Genomic DNA, 23,009 nt, shown 5'->3' with positions numbered 1-23,009 from the left:
GAGCTACTAAGATGACTAGGGACCAGTCTGTCCTGATCTTCTTGAGAAATCAGGGCAGGAATGGTATTGGTGGAAATGTATACAGGAGCCCAGAGTTCCACTTAAGGCGGAACACATCTCCAAGCGACAGATAACCTGAAAACTCCAACCTGCAGAAACATTGATATTGCGCATTCTTGGCTGTGGCCAAGGGTCTACCCATTTGTGGAAGAGGCCTTGTGCCCCCTCTGGCTGTAATTGCCACTTGTGATCTGCGAGGCACCGGAATTCGTCCTCCCTGGTTTACCACCAAGAAAAATCCATGGTGGTCCAGCCATTTCCACAGGCGCAACGCCTCCTTGCACAGTGTCCGAGAATCCACTGCTTCCTGTTTGTTGCAATACTATATGGCAGTGGTGTTGTCCGAGATCACCTCAGCCCCTTGGTGCATGGAAAACAGTATTTCAGTGACAAGCAGAGAGCCCTCAGCTCCTCTGATCACCACCTCTCCCAGATGGCTGTACCAACCCAGAAGTGATGCATCGCTCACCACTGTGAGCCTTGGGTGGGAAAAAGAGAGAGCTCTCCCACTGACCCAATCGTGGTCCAGCAACCACCACTGCAGGTTTGGTGCAGTCTCCTACAAAATCTGAACATGGTCGGAGAGGTCCCCTTGATGTTGAGACCACTGCGACTTCAGATCCCACAGCAAAGCCTATTAATGCTACCGGGCATGCTGGAGGTGCGGAAAGAAAGGTAATAACGTCAGCGTGCAGGAGTGGCACCTGCATGGGTTCTGCAGTGGAACGGGGTCAGTGCACAGCTGCATAGTGCCACCTGGTAACGTGCCGAAGCTGCCAACAAATTTCCGGATCCAGTCTGACGCCGGGAAATATTCAAAAGTTACGGAATCGGCAGCTAGAAGTCTCCATCAGAACATAAGAGCAATGTGAAAACACCATGGAAATAGTTAAAAAAAAAAAATCTAAGACACAATTAGAAAATATACATAACAAAAATGTGTTTTCAAATTATTGTGCTACTATCAGCTTCTGGCACATATTTCTTTTGAGAACATATATGCCATCTCATTATACGTCAGCCTTTTTAGCCTTCAGTTTCAACACTCTCTGCCTTACCCAGAAATTCATTTGAAAGAAGGCCTCAAAACATCAGAGCCATAAAATAACATGCTACACTTTCAGCGGTCATCTAACAAAAACCTCCAAAAATGCCCCAAACACTTCTGATCTCAGAAGGAGGTAGACACTGGCAGCTGTAGCAAACATGTGATGGATTTCAGTACCACTCGCTGTGACAGCAATAATCAAGTAGTTAAAAAAAAATTTTTCAAAACTACTCATGCTTTTACTGCAACTAATCAAGGAGCATACGGTTCAGTTCACACACACACTCCACTTAAAAATAAATTACTTCATATATGGGCATTCTAGAAAATTTAGAGAACTCATGATATGCAATATACAAACACCCAGCTCCATGCCTCCCTATCACACACATCACCAAAACCACTATTAGTCAATTTCATCCATTAATTACAATTAATGCATGAAGCCACCTCTTTATCCTGGAGTGACAGAATTTATTATTTTTAGAGGATTCAGTTTGCAGTGTATGCCAAAAACCACAATGTTCTCCTTACTTCGGAAAACTTCTATGCATCTTTTAAAGGAAATCAATACTTGCAATATTGAATACAATGTTCTGTGATGAACTAAGTGCATCACATAAGCGTGCCACATTCACTATGCTCCATTATCAGGAGCATATGAAATCTGCAGGCTTAAAAAGTCTTTCAATGCTTCAGTTTAAGGTGACAAGTCCAAGCATTACTCGAGGAAGCAGTTGCTGTCTCAGGTATTAAAGAGTCCATGGCAGAAAAATGAGGGCTGTTACTCATGGCTTCGATTTGATGTTACGATGCCACCTCAATTGTAATCATTTCACATTTTCCTGTGCCTTCATCAGTACAAGTCACGTGCAATGATCCATCTCTGCAAAAAGAAAGAAATTAAGTTTTAAAGGTGAGCAGAGTAATGTCAATTAGGAGATGTAAGCTTAAGTAGAAAAAATCGTCCCTGTTAAACAATGCAGTTTTGGCGGGTTAATAAATATTTAATAAGAGACCACTCACTATCTTCAATCAAAGAGTTTTCAATATTAGTTTTAAAATAGTTCATGATGCAGACCACAGCGTGACGAGCAAGTTACTTACCTTTCAAAACCGCTTATCTGGTCGAGACTATATCTAGACGCAGATTCCTTACCTTTGGATTTCTCCAGCCGTCAGACTGGATCCGGATGTTTTTTCGTACCTTTTCCGTGCCAGTAAGTGGCGTTGATTGAAACCGCCTGCGTCGTTGGCACCGGATGTGATGCTGCGGTACATATATAGGTGCCACCTAGGCTTTTCATGTAAGAGGCGCAGAACCATGTTGTGCACTGACCACTGGTGTGAAAAACTAGAGCTCGGAATGGGGTCAGCCCTGTCCCTAGAAATTTGTTTGCAGAGTGGGGAGGATGGGCGGGTCAGTAAGGAATCTGTGGCTAAATATAGTCTGTACCTGAGAAGGCGTTACCCGAGGCAGGTAACTTGTTCGTCTGATAGAGGCTTCTGGCTGCTAATTCCTTACCTTTGAATAGATACTCAAGCAATACCTCCCTGGAGGTGGGTCTGCAGACCAATTTCAAACAAGGATGTCCTGCAGGACTGAACAGGCAAAGTGCCCATCTCTACGTGCCTTGCTTTCCAGACAGTTGTTTGGTAAATGTGTGCAGAGATGCCCACGTTGTTGCATGTCTGATGTCCAGGACCAGAATTTCGTGTGCTAATGCACTGGTAGTAGCTTTAGCCCTGGTGGAATGAGCTTGCAAGCCTTCAGGAGGATATTTCTTGGGTAGTGCATAGCAGATTCTGATGCAGAGCATGACCCATCCAGAGATGGTTCACTTCTGCACCGCCTAACCTTTCTTCACACCAATATACTCCACGAAGAGTTGAACGCCCTCCAGAACTCTTGTGCGGTCAAGATAGACTGACAACGCTCTTTTTGGTTCCAGATGGAGGAGTCTCTCCTCTTCTTTAGAGGGATATGGAGGAGAGTAAAAGGTAGGCAGGTGATTGATTGGCCTACATGAAATGGGGTGACCACTTTCGGCAGAAAGGAAGCTCTAGTACGAAGCACTTGTTTGTCAGGACAGTTAGAAAGGTAAGGCAGCTTAGATGATAAGGGCTTAATGTGAGAAGTCAGAGGGGACAATTGTGGAGAAATTCGAAAGGAGCACACATAAAAAAATGTCAGAACCAAATTAAGGTCCCACTGAGGCATGAGAACTGATGAAGGAGGGAAGAAATTAACAAGACCATTCAGGAACCTATGTGCAATAGGGAACTTAAATGATGAGGGTTGATCAGGCAGTCACAAAAAGCTGGGCAAGGGACAGAATGAAAAGCAAGACTTCAGATAGAGGGGTAGAGAGGGGAACAATACGTTTTTTCTGCATACCATGCCACACATTTCTTCAAACAGCAGGCATTTACCATCTTGGTGGAGGGGCGCCTGGATGCCAAGATGAAATCACAGACTTCAGGAGGAAGTCCGAAATTTGTCAACTGTCACCACTCAATCTCCAGCAAGAATGCGGACAGTGGACACATTTGGGTGGAGAACCCTTCCCTACTGCTGTGACAGAAGATCCTCCCAAAGGGACAGCCTGATCGGAGGATCTATGGCCATGCTCAGTAGCTCAGGATACCAGACTCTCCGTGTCCAGCCCAGAGCCACAAAGATGACAGTCATTCCTGATCTTCTTTAGAACTCTGGGCAGGGGTGGTATGGGCTGAAAGGTGTACAGGAGGCCTGAGCGCCACTCGAGATGAAAAGCGTCTCTTTGAGCGACAGTTGCCTCGGATAACTCCAACATGCAAAACTGCAGACATTGCATGTTCTCACTGTAGGCAAACTGATCTAACTAATAATTTCCCCACTGCTGAAGCAGACTTTGCCCCACCTCCGAGTGGAGACACCATTTGTGATCTGCTAGGCATCGACGGCTGAGTTTTTCTGCTCTGCCGTTCAGACAGGTGTTGAACTATCAGGGATATGCCCAGCTGTTCCAGCCATGTTCAGAGATGCAGAGCCTCTTGACAATAGGGTACATGACCCTACCTGCCCTCTTTGTTGCAGCACCACATGATGGCGGTGCTGTCTGAGAACACTTGTACTAGCCTCCCCTTGATGAAAGGTAGAAAGGCCTTTAACGCAAATTGGATTGCACAGAGCTTCACCATGTTGATGTGGAGTCCGGATTCCACCGGAGGCCAGGGTCCTCTGATCTCCACCTCACCCAGATAGCCTCCCCATTCCAGGAGTGATGCATCTGTCACTACTGCTAGATCTGGTTGGAGAAGGGAAAGGGGTCTGCCTCGGACTCAATCTTGGTTCGTTAGCCACCACTGCAGATCTTTTGCATTTTCCTCAATCAATCAATCAATCAGTGACACTTATAGAGCGCGCTACATACCCGTAGGGTCTCAAGGCGCTGGGGGGGGGGGGGGGGGGGGGGGGGTGCCGCTACTGCTCGAACAGCCAGGTCTTCAGCTTCTTCCTGAAGGAGAGGTGGTCTTGGGTCAGGCGCAGGTCGGACGGGAGGGAGTTCCAGGTCTTGGCGGCCAGGTAGGAGAAGGACCTTCCTCCTGTGGTTGCTCTTCGGATGCGGGGGACGGCGGCGAGGGCGTGGTTGGCTGATCGGAGGTGGCGTTTGGGAGCGTAGAAGTTGACTCGGCTGTTGAGGTAGCTCGGGCCTTGGTCGTGTAGGGCTTTGTGTGCGTGGGTGAGGAGGCGGAAGGTGATTCTCTTGTTGATGGGGAGCCAGTGAAGGTCTCTCAGATGTCCGGAGATGTGGCTGGATCGTGGGATGTCGAGGATGAGTCTGGCTGAGGCATTTTGGATCCGCTGGAGTCTCTTCTGGAGCTTGGCGGTGGTCCCGGCGTAGAGGGCGTTGCCGTAGTCCAGTCGGCTGGTGACGAGGGCCTGGGTGACGGTCTTCCTGGTCTCTGTGGGGATCCACCAGAAGATCTTCCGTAGCATGCGTAGGATGTTGAAGCACGCCGAGGAGACGCTGTTGACTTGCCTGGTCATGGAGAGGGAGGAGTCCAGGATGAAGCCCAGGTTACGTGCATGGTCTGTCGGTTTGGGTGCGGTGCCCAGGGCGGGAGGCCACCAGGAGTCGTCCCAGGCGGAGGGAGATGAGCCCAGGATGAGGACCTCCGTCTTGTCCGAGTTCAGTTTCAGGCGGCTGGTCGTCATCCACTCGGCTACCTCTTTCATCCCTTCGTGTAGGTTGGATCTGGCGGCGGCGGGGTTGTTGGTCAGGGAGAGGATCAGCTGGGTGTCGTCGGCGTAGGAGATCCTCAGAGATCAGGATCTTATTAGAGAGACTTCCCTATTTTCGTGAGGAAGTCCGAAAGCTGTCATCTGTCGCTGCTCAATCTCCACACCAGAAGGCCGACAGTGGACACATCAGGGTGGAAAACCCTCTCCTGCTGCTGTGACAGAAGATCCTCCCAAAGGGACAGCCTGATAGGAGGATCGATGGCCATGCTCAGTAGCTCAGGATACCAGACTCTCCGCGCCCACAAACAGTAAAGCAGGGCAGGTGGAAGAAAACATCTTCCCCAAAGAGTCCAGCCTTTTGGATTCAATATCCAGGGGAGCAGCAGGGAATGTGCCTTGTGATGTCGAAAAGACCACCAAGCTCTCTGGGGTAGGGTATTGGGTGAGGAAGTTTGGATCCCCTGGAGTGAAGCGGTGGCATTGGGCGATTGCCCTATTCTCAGGAGCCCATGTGTTGGGCTTGGACCAAGTCCAAAACAGGGCATCAGTGTTTGCGTCACTGAATGGGAGTAGGGGTTCGGACTAGGAAACTACAGGCAGCAACAGCTCTGTCAAAATGTTAGTCTTGACTGCCACTGAGGGCAATTGAAGGTTAAGGACCTCAACCGCCCTCCGCACCACCAACGCATATAGGTCTTACTCCTCTGTAGCCAAGGTAGAAGGAGAAGGCAGACCAGTATCTGGAGAAGTATCCAGTCCACTAACTTCACCCAGTTCCTCACACCAGTCCATATTTGGTTCTTCTTCATAGGGCTGGTATTCTGAAAGGTCCAGCGACCCCTCCCAGAAGTCTAACACAATGGAATAGGGCTCACCCTCCGATCTAGGAAGAACATTTCTTGCCGCCAACAGATTCGGCTTCGATCAACGCCCCTCTGACTCTGTGATGGAGTCTGGGATGGCAATGGAGACTACACTGCCATCAGGACTGCGCCGGGGAAGGTTGAGGTGGTATGAACAGCATTGGTCCGGATTCAGGAATGGATCCCTGGGGTAGGCTGGGGCTGGAAATGCCGGTGTGGAACTAAATGGGATCTCCTCTGACCCCACAGGGTCTGAAGGCACGCTAGAGGAGGCGGTTCACCCAAAAATGGCCTCATAGAATTCTTTACGTTGTGCAGGAGTCACTCCGGCTCCCGTATAAAATCGGGGAGGCGTGGAGTCGGCCCAGGCTCTGAGAATCCAGGCCTCAAATGCTGATGCTCCCTCGTATCATTGGCCAAGGAGAAGTCAAAGGCCGCTTCACCTTCTTCTTGTGCCTCAACTTACCGAAGTGTCCCATGAACTTTGAGTGGGCTGATGACTACTTTGGGCTCTGCAACCGCTCCCAGTACTTTCCTCTAGACTGGGAACATGATTTGCGGACAGATGCAGTTCGGGCCGCCATGAGCTTTAGGGACCACTCCCTCAAAGCATTAGGATTCATGGTGAGGCAATCTGAGCACCACTTTGGGTCGTGGTCGTGCTCCAGACACCGCAGGCAGGCAAGGTATAGGTAAAAAAATGACTGAAGGTAGCTTTTATCCGAATAAAAAGTGGTTGGTGTGGACAGAAGAGATCTGACCTCAGCATGTTTAGGTGGCACCTATATAGGTTCTGTGACGTCCCATCCAGCGCGGATGATCACGCTGACGCACGCAGAGCCGATCCACACCACCTACCAGCGCTTAGAGGTACTACTCAAAAAAATTCTTCCAGATCTGTCTGGCACTTGGGGAAATTCAAAGGTAAGGAATATGCGGCAAGAAGTCTCTATCAGATCTTTTATTCATGCTGTTAACTACGTGAATTTATTGGAGAAAGAATGCTTTTTTCCCTCTCCTGGTATGTCACTACAAATCATTCAACCCCAGCCAGGACTCTTAGGTCTTCGACCCAACATTTGTTGTCTGTGCCTAAGTTCTTTCGGACTAGGAAGGGGGGGGGGGGGGGGGGGGACGTTCGTTCCAGGTGGTAGCTGTAAAACTATGGAATAGTCTGCCTCTCTCAGACAAGAACAAGATCTCCTTAGTTTTAGGCGCCAACTTAAGACCTGGCCAGGTGGTAGCTGTAAATCTATGGAATAGTTTGCCACTCTCTCTCAGACAAGAACAAGATCTCGTTAGTTTTAGGCACCAACTTAATACCTGGCTGTTCCATCAGTAATGGGGACTTTGTAGGATGAGATCGTACACTGTTTTTCTGTCAAGGGGGAATCTTCAGCGCCGGAACACTCCACGGAGTAGCCGTGCAATTTATAAATACCCCATAACATAGCATAAAATAACATTCAAATTCACAAATTTTCACCTTCATGAATTGATCTTTATTCTTGTTCTCCTTTTTAAAAAATAACAAATGTTACAATTTTTACAATAATTATAAGGTGCACCATTTACTTTGCCATCATTGGTAAAATAGGAGTCTGAAACATAGTATCAGGTAACTTTTGTTGCTTGATTCTCGTTATGTCTCTTCATAAATTAGAGCTGTGCAAACCATACCCGAACCTAACTTTAATATATCAGGTTTTAGGCCATCAGTAACTAGTCAATATCATCATGGCAGGTTGTAGATAATGTTACATTCATGTACTTCAGGAAGTCGGTCCAATTTAATGTATTAACATTTATTGCCTTGCTGTCTCCCTTTCTAGTCGTTAACAGAATTGTTACTTACTCATAGGAGTAGTTTTGCTGCTTGAAAACTTTCTGAATTCACATGCTGTTGTTTATTCCACCGGTCGTTGGGTCAGAAATGTCTGTTTTCTTTCTCTCTCCACCCCCCCCTTTTTTTGGCAGTGGACGTCATCAACCATTTCATACTATCTCCCTCTTAAAAGATGTCCGATGTATCCCCAGGTAGCTATACTGTGCGGTCACCTCTTCAGACTCATATCTGGTGTTCTTATGTCTGTAGCTTCCTTTGTTAATTGACTACTCCTCCCTGCTGCAAATATTCACACTTTTTCTGGCAGAGGTGGCAGGATCACATGTGAATACAGAAAGTCTTCAGCTGCAAAACGAATCCAACCGGTAGGTAACCATTTTGTTTTGCAACATGAATTTTCTGGATTCACATGCTATGTATAAATTGTGTAGAGGTGTTCCGTTGAGAGAACAGCTTTTTTTTGCAAATACGTGTTTGAGTACTTTTAGTCCTACCTGTTCTTCCTTGGATGGCAACACAGTAGAGTTTAGTAAATGTGTGTGTGCAGAGGACCATGTGGGAGCCATGAAGATGTCGACAATTGACACATTAACAATGAAGGCAAGGGTTCCCTCCATCTTCATTGAATCTGCTGCTTTGTAACATCTTTGTATTGTTTGGACTATTCTCATCCTGCAATAGCTGACTTTGGCACTGGTGTGCCCTTGGATGCTGGGGTGAATGAGATGAATTGTTGGGTCTTCCTCTTCTTCATTTGTTTCCTGCATATAATGCATCACCACCCTTTTGATGTCAAGTTCTGCTTGTGACTTTGGATGCTGTAAAAAAAAAAAAAAACGGCAATTGTATAGCATGGTTGACATGGAATGTGATACCACCGAAGACAGGAATCTGGGATTAGTTCTCAATACTATCCTGTCCTTGTGAATTTGAATGTGTGATTCCTGTAGTGTTAGTACCTGCAGCTCGCTCACTTGGAGATATTATCGGTACCTGGAAGGCAGTCTTCATGGTGAGGAATTGCAGCCCTGCGCATGGGTTCAAAGGGTGACTTCATAAGACGCATAAGTAGCAGGTTGAGGTTCCATGTGGGAGTGGGTGCCGATTTGGATGGTGCTAGTCTTTTTGCTCCATCCAGAAACATTTTTGATTGCTGGTCTCTGGAAAGAATTCCTTCCTTTTGCAGCCTTTGTGTATGCAACAATGGTTTGTAAAAGAGCCCTTCGTCTACTAGGTACATAAGAAATCTTATGACTGTGGCGTCCTCTGTTGAAGCTTGTGGGTCATTTTCTTTAGAGCACCATTTTCGAAATCTGCTCCACTTTTTGGAATAAAACTTCTGTGTTGTTGGTCTCCTTGCTCCTTTGATAATGTGCATGGATCTTTCTGGCAGTTGGAGATGCCCGAATTCTTCATCCTCACTAGCCATGCTTCTAAACGGAGTATATTTTTTTAAAATTGTTTTTATAAACATCGTTATATGGCATATATGGACAATTAAGAATCATCAATGCATAAATACAAGTCAGACTTTGCAGTAATAAGGGTAGCATAACATCATACAATATTAACCTCAGTTCAATTACAATGAGCCTGTGTTTCTCCGGCATACCTGCATTGACAGTCAGCCTTAGTAATTCAAACTTGGGTAGGTTACGAAGGGCACAGGGACACACAAAGACCAGGAGGCTAAGGGAGAGGGAGGGGAAAGGGGCGAGTTCCTTCATCTCTCTTCAACTCCCAGAAAGGTGTTTTCGCTATCCTCCCCTCTACAGTTTGCCCATAGAATTGTATCCAAGGAGTCCAGATTTTACGAAACTTTCGGGGGCACCCTCTTGTCTGGTAGGTCACTTTTACAGCTATCATGTAGAGATCCAAGTGGGCCCTCCATTCAGTAAGTGTGGGCAGGATTGGGTCTCCCCATTGGTGAGCAATATTTCTCTTGGCCACTATAAGCCCTAAATTATATAGAAGAAGTTTGGGCCTTGGCAGATCTATTTCAGTGGGAATCTCTAAAAGGGCATATTTCGGATCCAGTTCTAGTTGCGTCCCTAACACTTTATTTAATTCCCCTGATACCTGGCTCTAGTATCATTAGATCCTCTTACACTCCTAAAGCGTGTGTATATATGTACCTTGGTCTGTGTTGCATCGCAGGCACTGAGGTGTCTGTGCTCGGCTCATGTTATGGAGACGCACCCGATCAAAGTAGATTCTATGGAGCACTTTAAATTGTATTAAACGCAGTTGCTGTTTGATTGCTACTTCTCTCAGGTGCATCAGGGCCGCCTCCCAATCAATATCCTCTAAAGGCCCTGTCGTAGCTTCCCATTTTGCTCTGAGTGGACCCAAATTATCTGGCATATTGTTAATTAACGTTTTATAGGTCAAGGAGATAGCTTTAAGAGAGAGTTCTTTCTGCAGCAATCTATCTTCTAGAGGGGCAAACTCTGGTAACTCCTTAGCATCTATCTCTTCTGCCTTCCATGCATGTTGCAGTCTGAGATATGAGTATCTCTGAGTGTCAGGCACTAGATATGTGTTTTTTAGCTTTTTTATGGAAGCCAGAGTACTTCCCTCTATGATGTCACCCATTTTAGTGATCCCAATTAAATCCCATTTTCTAAGGTTTCGGAGTTTACTAATCTCTGGCAATCTTGCACCCTCCCAGAGAGGGGTCTCTCTTGTAACTCGTTTATCCCATCCCATCTGCAACTTACCCAAAAATTGGTCTATGCCCATCACATCCCGCATCGCCTTCTCTAGCCCACTCTGCCAAAATTCTTCTATATACCTCTGTCACCATCAGATCATATCCCCAAAAACACTAATCCTAAAAGGGTATGGCTGCCAGTTTATCTGAAATAGTGAAAGATGAAAGAGCCATATCAATCTGGCTCATTATGTAGTGTACAGCATCTGATTATCTTAAAGGGAATTCAATTCAACTGGATTCAACCCCCTCCTGCATGCTCCTGAACGTAGCATTAGCAATTCTTGCCAGGCCTGCTTGTGTGCTTTTTTTATTAAAACAGCTACTGACTTTTCAATAAGATCAAGCACTGTTAGCTACCCAGTTGCCAAATGTCCAGCAGCAGCCTGGACTTTTCAGGTTCAGCTCCTGGAGCTTGCCCACGGATCTCTACCACTGTGAACGAGATAAGGCATCCACGAGGCCCGGTGGAGCTGCCTCGACAGCAATAGAGGAGATTGGCTCCGGTTCACCGCCTCGGCCGTCACCTACCCAGCCGGGCATCGGGCACAATTCTCCTCGTCTATCTGCTGGTTCTCCTTTCTTCCCTCGCCGTCCGGTGGCCACCGAGGGTCTGCCGGTTGCTGATCCTCTAGGTCGCTGCTGATGCCCGACTTAGCTGCCCTGGTGGCACCTACAATCATTGCATGCCATTCCGGACCTGTGCTGCTATTGTCTGGCATCCTGCTGCGCCTCTCCGGGGCTGCAGCTGAGACGTGTGGGTCTTGCTTACCTGCGGAGTAGCCTCAAGAGTGCCGCGATGCAGATGCCCTTTTCACTGAGCTTATTTTCCATTTTTTGTGTTGTCGCGACCTCCTGAACTCGCAGGTGCCTTCCCCTTCCGGGGCTGCTACCTGGGTGCCTGTGCTGACTTTTCCCCTGACTATAGACGACTCGTGAGGGATCAACTACATCTAGCCTTTCCTCCATCCAGATCAGGTGACTGCCCTCCCCATTCAGCCCTGCTCCTGGTGTACGTGTCCTAGTTGGTTTTTCAGACAGATTTTTGTTTGCCCCCAGTACCGCCATTTTGTTTCGAGGTATTTGGGGTCCATGTATCAAACACAACAATTAGAAAAAGGGTCCAAGGGTAAGTTTAATGACCCATATCTAGATACATGCTCCAATACATAGTACTTATAACAAACAATATCTAGGGGTCAAACAGAAGTGAAACTCAACTATGAAAACCATCTACGGCACGACAAGGTGTTAGTTACTAATATAGGTGAAAAAACAAATGTGCACATGTGTGTGACAAAATAAACGTGGGCAAAAACTCCAGGGCATTGGTGAAATTTTTCCCATCAGTAGCCATTCTGTACCGCCCTTTTACATCATATGGGTTCTCCTTACCCAGGAGAGAATGTCCACAGCCTACATGTGTTTATCAGGGCTGTGACATAACCATTGAATAGTGTGTGAACAAATGGGTGGTGCAGGAGTTGAATTAATATAATATAAGGTTAGGCAAAGTTTTGGAGCAGGACCTCTGTTCTCAGGACCTCTACTCTTATTTGTCCTCCCTTCTGGTCCCTGTAGTTGGTACCCCTAAAAACGCAACCCACGCCAAAAATATATCTTAAAACGTATAATAGTTACACTATTTCCATAATTATCAAACAAACAATTAATAATCAACTAATAACTTCCCATCCTTTACCCTTACACACCCAAGAACCTGCACCCGCTATACAACTTAAATATCTTAATTACACAATTTACATAAATAACAATTAAACAAATGAATGATAATTATATTTAATTAACTTCCTACTGTTTCCCCTACACACCCTACAACCGACACTATAACCTAAATAATATCTTAAACAATTTACATAATTATCAAATAAATAATTAAAATGATCAGTTAACTTAAATTAATTACCTTCCCAACCTTTACCCCTACGATCCCCACAACCCACACCAAAATATCCATAAAACACATAATTACACAATGTAGTAGTCAGTTAAATCATTAATTAAAAATTAATTATTAATTCATTATAATCAATTTATTTCTCACCTTGAACACCTACAAACCCCACAACCCAATTTAAATGAAAAACATAAAATGTACAAACTATATCCAACAATAACAATAATTATACAGTTTATAACACATACAATTAAACATATACTAAAATACATAATTTAAAAACAATATTGTTAACTATATCAGATATTTTTAAAATTGATATGAACAACAGAGAATTTTGTAAACGAGATTAACAGATATTTTTTACATCGATATTACTTACTTGAAAGATAGATATTCTTGTTAAGGGCATTCCTGTATCACGATGATAAAAACGCGATATTTCTGCAGCTTGAAATGTTTACCTTGATATTTTGTCTGAATACCACCCTTAGCTAGGCGTGCCTGCTGAGCGTAGTTCCGGTGCAGAGTGGTCTGCTGGCAGTGTCTTCAGTGGTCAGTGCTGATTTTATTCAGGTGCTGTAAATGGTTTCAGCGCCTGGAGAATAGCCCTCCTCCTCTTAGGATTTTATTCTGGGGGGTGTTGCAGAAGACTCTCCATCTCCTTACACTGCTAGTGGACATATTGATTAGGATGGCAATGGAGTTCACCATCCTCTGCCGAATGTTCCATCTTCCTGCCTACCATATCACTGCTTACTCTCAGGTGGTGGGCCTACAGATGCTGGGGAATGTGCTAATTATTTAACTGGGGACATAATGATGAGTCAGCAATGAACACACCCCTGATATAAGCAGGGTCTTGTGTTGGGTGTCTGTATTTTAGTTCCTTAAGTGGAGTGACTGCCTCTGCTGTTGCTGGCTCTCTGCAGCCTTCCTTTACCAGTTCAGCACACTAAGGAGCATCAGTAAGAATTGGCTCTTCTATTGCAAAGGCATCAGTTTCCAGCATGAAACACGATTGCCCTTGCAACTCTTGCAGCTTGACATCGTAGAGGTCTGTCACCCGCTTGACCAGTACATTATATACTGAAATGTTGTCTGGTGGGAGGGCCTCGAGGGATATGTGTCTATACCGTCCTCTGATTGGTCTGTGTGGATATCCTGCGACTCGTCAGCATTATCGACCTTGAACATACCCCACTTGAAGGAGCTTTCTTCAAAGTCGTCCTCGAACTTGAAGGCAATCTTTTCTTGCCAGTAGCTCCAGCTCTGTTTCTTCTTCCTGGATTGTTTTTTTCGCTTGAGGGTTAGAGTGGAATCCTATATTCTCAAGTAGTTGTTGAACTCCTTTTCCCTTTTGATTAAGGCCTCCATCTCGCCCTCGAGATGTTTCTCTTTCCTTTCAACGTCGACCTTTCTTTGTTGAGGTCAAATTCTCTTCCTCATGGGCAGTTTTCTCCCTCCCGTGCTCTCGATCACCTTTCGGCATTGAGGCCGGTTAAGAGGGTTTGCCTTCTGTGGTATCTCTGAGTTTAGATCCGAGGGGTTGTCTGGGCTTGTGTGTGCACTCCACAGATATAGACTTGGATGTCAATGTAGACTTTTGCTGTTTAGGGCCCGACCCCCTTTGGCTGTGCCCTCTAACATCTCTGCGTTACCTTTTGCTTACGGTCTTCAATGACCGTCTTGTCGCCACCTTCTTCTCTGCCTCAGATTCCTGTGCCAATTTGGTGTCATCATTGCTGTAACACTCTCTCGGGGGTATTTGTGCTTGCATGCCTGTGCCATAGAGTATTGCACTCATCTTTGTTTTTTTCTGGCGTTGGGCATTTTCAGCTGGAACTTGGTGCAAGCACTGCAGCCCTCGGTTATGTGGTCGTTGAGAAGACACAAGTTGCAGACTTGGTGATTATACTTCGGCATGAACATGTGATGGCATGTAGGCAACAAAGGTTCATCCATTATGGCGGAGGAGTATTGCCCCGCTTGCTGCGAGTGCAGCAGCAACACACATTAATAAAATGATAACACATACCAACTTAATTAATGTGTCCTAGGCTTGCGCTGTTACAGCGCGAGGGCAAGGGGCTGATTAGCGCAATTGCACTATGATGCAGCCCGCTGCCAGTGTGCATGTCACATTGGCCGGCTGCCTACAGCTACCAATCTGACCTGCACACTTCAGAGCCTGCAATTCTAAGGCTAAGAAACAGTCTAGGAATTGCAGCCGCAGGCCCACAGCCTTAAAATGAGTGCTGGGTGAGCCTGCTCCAACCAATCGGATTGGTTGGTTTTGGGTTGTACAAGGGAGGAAGTCCCTCCATTTAGAGCGCCAGGATGGAGAACGCATTCAGACCCTGCGTCGGAATATATGGTGAGTGTTCTGTGTATCGCACCCCACCATGTTGTAATGTTGCCTGCCACTGCTGCATGTAGGGTGAAATCTGACTGGTGTGTGCTCCATAGCCCAAAAACATTCTCTGGGTGACGCAGCGATGACCTTGTGGTCTACCAGGATTGAAAACCCCAAAGGTCTTCAGTGTAAACCAGTAATTTTCTATGGTATCCTTCTGTGTCAGATAATTTTCTTGGTGCTTCGTTGATTTTTCTCTATAAAACTTTTTTCTCATATCTTCCGCCAATGCATCCTGACTCAACAACGGAGAAACAGTTTGAAGATGGGGACCACCCAGTGGAGCTTCCTGGATGTATGCCAGACATCATAAAGGAGGCATATAGCACCAAATGATAAACAATACCTCCCAATCAAAATAAAAGATAAACAGACAATTCCAGGGTCAAAAATGTGCACAGCAGGTATATTCAGAAAGATTCACACTTCCCATTTGTTCCTAAGTCCTAACCTCCTATGAAACAGTGATTCCTTAGTGCTGCACTAGGTTTTTACATTGTTATCCTCATCTTCCATGAAGGCAGTGAGAATACTGGCCCATGCCCTTTCTATATCATTTGTAATTTCACCAGACATAATCACTTGTTTATGGAACACAAAAGGTAATTTTGCTCACACAATATTACCTGGGAAAAGAATTACACACCTCTTATGCATTCCATATGTCAAAAATAATTATCTGCTGATTTTTCTGATCTGTCTACACAAATTCATTTAGTACTACTCAAATTCATTTAAGAAAAGCAAGGTAATGGCCTAGCTATTATCGTTTGACCTTAATTTAAACATACCTTTAAAGATCCCTCACTTAACTCTCCAGCAGAGATTCTACCATTTACACTCAACTTCTCGCAACATTGTCTATTTCAAGTGCGTTACTTTATCCGATGCCAGACCCGAAATCAAACATCACTTCCTTACTCATATACCAGCTGGTTCCCTGGACAGTTCATTTGGTTAACTTTATACTGTAGGCAAGCTTATTCTCCATCTGGAAGATGGCAACACTGAGGCGTCAGCATTCCTTAAAGCTGTTAATACTTTAAGGCTCTCTCTTTTATCTAATCTTCTGAAGCATGAGGTGGGTTACTTGCAGGACCTCAAATTCACTAATTATCCTGGGTACACACTTTGTCTCTGTTACCCCTATTATGGGCAGATCACTATGAGATCCTTTTTTCCATCACTATTCCCAGAATGGAGGAACCTAACGGGGTCACTAATTCTAGACCAATGTGTAGAGCTTGATCTAATTTTAATGAAAGTAGTTTCTCCTGTGCTCGTTTGCTTGCTGTTTTGCCATTGGCTATCAATGTATCTAACTCAGATTTCTCAAACTGGCACACAAATTACCTGGCTTTCATTGCCCTTCTTGGGCAATTAAAGACCCATCGTTCCCATTTCTCTGGTACTCTTCAGAGCTTTAAAGTAAAGCACCAACTGCACCTCTAAAATGCTCTTACAGACTTGGAGACAGATTTACGACACTGAATCAAAAGTATCTACAGATTTGCTATCAAGTCCTACCAGAGAAAGGTTCGGCTGGTTTGAGCTATTTTGCTAGGCAAATTGAATCCTGCATTTTATGGCGATGGTCGCGGATATAATATCCTCATCATAGTACAGCTAGGCAATATTTCCTTTCAGACATCAGTGGTTCCAGATACCTGAAAACAAGCACTTGAAATTCCTCTTCTTAAAAAGCCAATGCAGGTCCAGATGTACTGAGTAATTACAGACCTATTTTGTGTCTTCCCAGTCCAGAGCAAATTGTGGAAAAAGCTCTAAATTCTCAGATCTTGATGTTTTTGGAGACAACGGAGCTACTTGATACCACACAATCTGGTTTTTTGCCCATTTCACAGCACAAAAACTGCTCTCCCAGTGGTAACTGATGATCTTAGATTGATTTTAGACAAAGGGTACACCAAACACTTATTTTACTTGATCTTTCAGCTATCTATCTATCTATCTATCTATACAGTCTCACACGGCATACATAGTCAACAACTATTCCAGCTTGGGTTCCGCAGAGATGCACTGCGCAGGCTGGGATCCTACCGGACTAATAGATTGAAATCGATTCTAGTTAACTCTTGTCCCACCTTAACTGTTTCTCCAACCTCAGGAGTTCCACAGAGTTCTGCATTATTTGACAACTATGTAGCTCTTCTTGCTGACTTAGTACGATTGTTCAGCTTTGATCTCTAGACAAATCCAGCTTAATTACTGTTCCTGTATATCAGCCATTGTTGCTTGGATAAAGGAAAAGTGCCTTACACTTAACAGTGACAAAACCAAGATTCATGTGTTTTACAAACATTCTATCAACTGGTCCCTCTCAAGGTGGCTATCAGAGTTTGCTGAACCCCCATCTCCAGTAACTCAAGCAAATAAATCTGGAGATTCTGTGCAACAGAGACCTCTCCTTTTCCAAACAAATCAATTGAGTTTCTAGATCTGGCTTTAACATACTTCCCATGGTGCGGAAGGTACGTCCCATACTTGCGTCATCTGCCAGAAAGACATTTTTGCATATTCGGCTCACCTTGCGGCTTGATAATGGGAAGGCAGTTTACCTAGGCCTCCCAGACTACCTTTCTAACAGATTACAAGTGGTGCAGGACACAGCAGCAAGACTGATTCTTAATGTTGCTCCTTCCATTTTTATCCGGGCACATTTGTATGACCTACAGTGGTTACCTGTTAAAAACCACTGCCAATTCAATTCTCTTTTTTAGTTTTTTAAAATATTTTTATGGATTTTTTCCGCTTGCGAAAATTAATTAATAATGTCATGGCATTTCTTCACATAATAGATTACACATTAAACACTGTAGATAAAGGCGGAAGAAATAAAATATAAGCCTGTAAGTTAAAACCATTCAATTAATTCAATATGTACAAGGAAAAGCAGCTAATATCACCCAATCCATTATTGCTTACTGCGGAAAACTGCCAGTGCAATAAATAAGAGTAGTCTGATATAAAGTTCACTTATTCGCTGATTAGCATTATCAGCAAGCAAGCATCGCAGGATAAGAACAGTGTTACTTTGTCCCTACCTGTCTTTGCCTGCTAATCCGTTGCTACCATTCCCCTGAAAAATATATAAAGACTGCGTATTTCGAATTCATTTTGGCTGACCATTATGGATTCACCAATCCTGCAATAGTTGCCCAGATTCTCTGCTCCAGCTCTTTTTTCCTTTGTCCTCTTGACTTATATACCAAGGATTCTATATTATAAATAGTCAGCATCCTCGACCGCCAGCTAGAGAAAATTGGGGGTTACTACTTATACATTGAGAGGTAATACATAAGCAGGCAACGGCCATTGCAATGAACACAAACCCTATCTCTGACCTCGCCCTCTTATTTGTCTCTGTGTTATTAAATAATCCCTGGATTAAAAGAGCTGGTGTAATTGACACAGAGACCTCTAGAACTGTAGTTAAAAAAGCCTCCACACCCTTCAAGAAAACATCCATTTTAGGACAAGAGTAAAACATGTGTATGGTATCGGCCGCCTGTAAACCACATCTATTGCATTTCCCTTCCCTTGTTCCCCCATTTAGCTATCTTTGCTGGGGTGTAATAAAGTTTAAAGACAGACAAAGTGGCTCCTGAGACTCCCAGTTAACAGCATCTGGTTCACCAGCTCCAATGAGTCCTCAAAGTGCATTACTGCTTCTCCAAGCCTACTCTCCTATTTTGCATTCGGAGCATCAATATCATTTGAGGAAGCTTGAAGCTAATTTTGATAAATGTTCCCAGTCCGGGACTTCCTTTGTACTATCTCCACCAAAGATATCTTTTCTAAATTCAGAGCCAGCCTGTTCCCATTTGCCCCCAGAAAGCTCTGTATCTGCACATATTTAAAGAAATCTTTCTTACCCAACCCTAAACCTTCCGGCAGATTCGTAAACTATAACGAGCATTTGCAATGCAATAAGTCTTGCATTAGGAAAGTTTGAGCTATTGGTATTGTAAATGACAAATTTGTTATTTATGTGTTGGTTTTGAAAATAGCGAAATTAATAGCTTTGTCATTTACAAAGATAATACTTTTAACTTTCGCAACTGTGACACATATAGCATTTGTAATGCAATATGAAATGAAATGAATTTGAACTTGTAAAGTGCACTTATACCCCAACCGGGGTTTCCTGGCGCTGTACGCATACTGCTGTTTAACACTTTGTGGCTTTTCCCTGTTAAATGTCCACTCCTGGGCACCCCCAAGGTGAAGCCAGGCATCCCAGCTCTGTTGGGGCCGTTGTGGAGATTAAGCAAGCTATTGCCCAGAGTTGCAGATTGGGACCCATGATTAGAATAGGCACCGAGGCGAGAATGATCAGGTCCGAGGAAATTGAGCCCAAGACCCGCCGAGGCGGGAATTGAACCCTGGTCCCGGGCCAGGCCTCTGCATCAGGGTCTGCCGCTCTAACCATTGAGCCACACTTCTCCACATTCGGAGCGTATGTTGTGTTGAGCGCAGTGTAAATATGTAGCATATACTTATGTGGCACTGAGTGGTATTTGGAGTCTATGTTGCATTGAGTACAGTGTAATTATGTGGAGTGTAATTATGTGGCACTGAGTGGTATTTGGAGTGTATGTTGCGCTGAGCGCAGTGTAATTATGTAGCATATTATTATGTGGCACTGTGTGGAGTGTATGTTGTATTCAGTAGAGTGTAATTGTGTGGCACTGAGTGGTATTGTTTGGAGTGTATGTTACATTGAGTGCATTGTAATTATGTGGCATGTATCTATGTGGCACTGAATGGTATTTGGAGTGTATGTTGCATTGAGCGCAGTGTAATTATGTGGCGTGTAATTATGTGGCACTGAGTGGTATTTGGAGTCTATGTTGTATTGAGTGCTGTGTAATTATGTGGAGTGTAATTATGTGGCAATGAGTTTTATTTGGAGTGTATGTTGCATTGAGAGCAGTGTAAATTGGGCGTGTAATTATGTGGCAGTGAGTGGTATTAGGAGTGTATGTTGCATTGAGGGCAGTGTAATTATGTGGCGTGTAATTATGTGGGACTGAGTAGTAATTGGATTGTATGTTGCATTGCGTGCAGTGTAATTATGTGGCAGGTATCTATGTGGCACTGAGTGGTATTGTTTGGAGTGTATGTTGCATTGAGTGCAGTGTAATTATGTAGCATATAATTATGTGGCACTGAGTGGTATTGTGTGGAGTGTGTTGCATTCAGTAGAGTGCAATTATGTGGGACTGGGTGGTAATTGGACTGTATGTTGCATTGCGTGCAGTGTAATTATGTGGCAGGTATCTATGTGGCACTGAGTGGTATTTGGAGTGCATGTTGTATTTAGTAGAGTGTAATTATGTGGCGTGTAATTATGTGGCACTGAGTGGTATTTGGAGTGTATGTTGCATTGAGTGCTGGGTAATTATATGGCACTGAGTGGTATTTGGAGTTTATGTTGCATTGAGTGCAGTGTAATTATGTGGTGTGTAATTATGTGGCACTGAGTGGTATTGTTTGTAGTGTATGTTGCATTGAGTGCAGTGTAATTATGTGGCGTGTAATTATGTGGCACTGAGTGGTATTTGGAGTGTATGTTGCATTGAATGCAGTGTAATTATGTGGTGTGTAATTATGTGGCACCGAGTGGTATTGTGTGGAGTGTATGTTGTATTCAGTAGAGTGTAATTGTGTGGCGTGTAATTGTGTGGCACTGAGTGGTATTGTTTGGAGTGTATGTTGCATTGAGCGCAGTGTAATTATGTGGCGTGTAATTATGTGGCACTGAGTGGTATTTGGAGTGTATGTTGTATTGAGTGCAGTTTAATTATGTGGCAATGAGTGTTATTTGGAGTGTATGCTGCATTGAGAGCAGTGTAATTTGGGCGTGTAATTATGTGGCACTGAGTGGTATTTGGAGTGTATGTTGCATTGAGTGCAGTGTAATTATGTGGCGTGTAATTATGTGGGACTGAGTGGTAATTGACTGTATGTTGCATTGCGTGCAGTGTAATTATGTGGCAGGTATCTATGTGACACTGAGTGGTATTTGGAGTGTATGTTGTATTCAGTAGAGTTTAATTATGTGGCGTGTAATTATGTGGCACTGAGTGTTATTGTTTGTAGTGTATGTTGCATTGAGTGCAGTGTAATTATGTGGCATGTAATTATGTGGCACTGAGTGGTATTGTGTGGAGTGTGTTGCATTCAGTAGAGTGTAATTATGTGGGACTGAGTGGTAATTGGACTATGTTGCATTGCGTGCAGTGTAATTATGTGGCAGGTATCTATGTGGCACTGAGTGGTATTTGGAGTGTATGTTGTATTCAGTAGAGTGTAATTATGTGGCGTGTAATTATGTGGCACTGAGTGTTATTGTTTGGAGTGTATGTTACATTGAGTGCAGTGTAATTATGTGGCGTGTAATTGTGTGGCACTGAGTGGTATTTGGAGTGTATGTTGCATTGAGTGCTGGGTAATTATGTGGCACTGAGTGGTATTTGGAGTTTATGTTGCATTGAGTGCAGTGTAATTATGTGGCGTGTAATTATGTGGCACTGAGTGGTATTGTTTGGAGGGTATGTTACATTGAGTGCAGTGTAATTGTGTAGCATATAATTATGTATGTGGCACTTAGTGGTATTGTGTGGAGTTTGTTGCATTCAGTAGAGTGTAATTATGTGGCATGTAATTATGTGGCACTGAGTGGTATTTGGAGTGTATGTTGCGTTGAGCGCAGTGTAATTTTGTAGCATATAATTATGTGGCAATGAGTGGTATTTGGAGTGTATGTTGCATTGAGTGCAGTGTAATTGTGTGGTGTGTAATTATGTGGCACTGAGTGGTATTGTTTGGAGTGTATGTTGCATTGTAATTACGTAGCATATAATTACGTGGCACTGAGTGGTATTGTGTGAAGTGTGTGTTGCATTCAGTACAGTGTAATTATATGGTTTGTAATTATGTGGCACTCAGTGGTATTTGGAGTTTATGTTGCGTTGAGCGCAGTGTAATTATGTAGCATATAATTATGTGGCACTGAGTGGTATTGTGTGGAGTGTATGTTGTATTCAGTAGAGTGTAATTTTGTGTGAGGGTGCAGAGTGTGTGAGGGTGCAGAGTGTGTGAGGGTGCAGAGTGTGTGAGGGCGCAGTGTGTGAGGGCGCAGTGTGTGAGGGCGCAGTGTGTGAGGGCAAAAGTAGTGTGTGGGCGCAGTGTGTGTGGCCTAAAGTAGTCTGAGGGCGCAGTGTGTGTGGACTAAAGTAGTGTCACGCATACACACATTCAAATACACATACACTGGTGAAGGCTCGCAGACACACAGAAACAATATGTATGTGCTCTCAGACATACACATCAGGTGAAACTTCCCTGAGGCAGTCCTTGACATGCCCTTGTGTGTGAGGTTTTGTTGGTGTTTGGTTACACCTAGTTCCGGGATGTCGTTGTAGGAGAACAGTGTACAGAATAGGGGCGTTGGGGCAGAATGAAGAGGCAGGACAAAATGTTGGGGTGAAAGTGAAGAGAGGGCAAAGAAGGGAGAATGGCTTGAGATGCAGATAGAGAACAGAATATGGAGGGGTGGGGGGGGAAGGAGAGAAGTTATCTGAATAGGTAGAGGGGAAGAATAAGAGAAAGATATAGGATGGGTGCAGGAGATTCAATAGAAAACCCGGGAGAACAAAGAGGGCATAGTTAGGAGAGAAGGCAACAATGAAACAGAAGAGGACAGGAAGCGTAACCGAATGGGAGAAGAAAGGAGGTGTTACTTCTAGCACTATTGAGAGTAAAATTATCGTTTGGTATTACGAGCTCAAAGGTTACTAAAAATTATTCCCATTGCGATTTCCAAGATATGTTTCTACCTATCTTTTATTTTTTTTAGAATAATAAATAAGACTGCATTTCACTTGGGAA

The 23,009-nt window shown here is 44.3% G+C and overlaps 1 protein-coding gene across 1 annotated transcript in view; it reads right to left on the bottom strand.

Moving 5' to 3' along the window:
* Positions 1-1,561: 1,561 nt before the first annotated feature.
* Positions 1,562-23,009, bottom strand: part of HSPA14 (heat shock protein family A (Hsp70) member 14) — a 216,220-nt gene continuing 194,772 nt past the window's right edge. The window contains exon 15 of the mRNA XM_086919700.1: positions 1,562-1,994. Coding sequence (XP_086775826.1) covers positions 1,916-1,994 — 79 coding nt within the window. The 3' untranslated portion in view covers positions 1,562-1,915. The remainder of the gene's footprint in view (positions 1,995-23,009) is intronic.

Source organism: Lissotriton vulgaris, chromosome 1_1 (genome assembly GCF_964263255.1).
Source record: "Lissotriton vulgaris chromosome 1_1, aLisVul1.2, whole genome shotgun sequence".
NCBI lineage: Eukaryota > Metazoa > Chordata > Amphibia > Caudata > Salamandridae > Lissotriton > Lissotriton vulgaris.
This window is presented reverse-complemented; position numbering and strand designations above follow the sequence as displayed.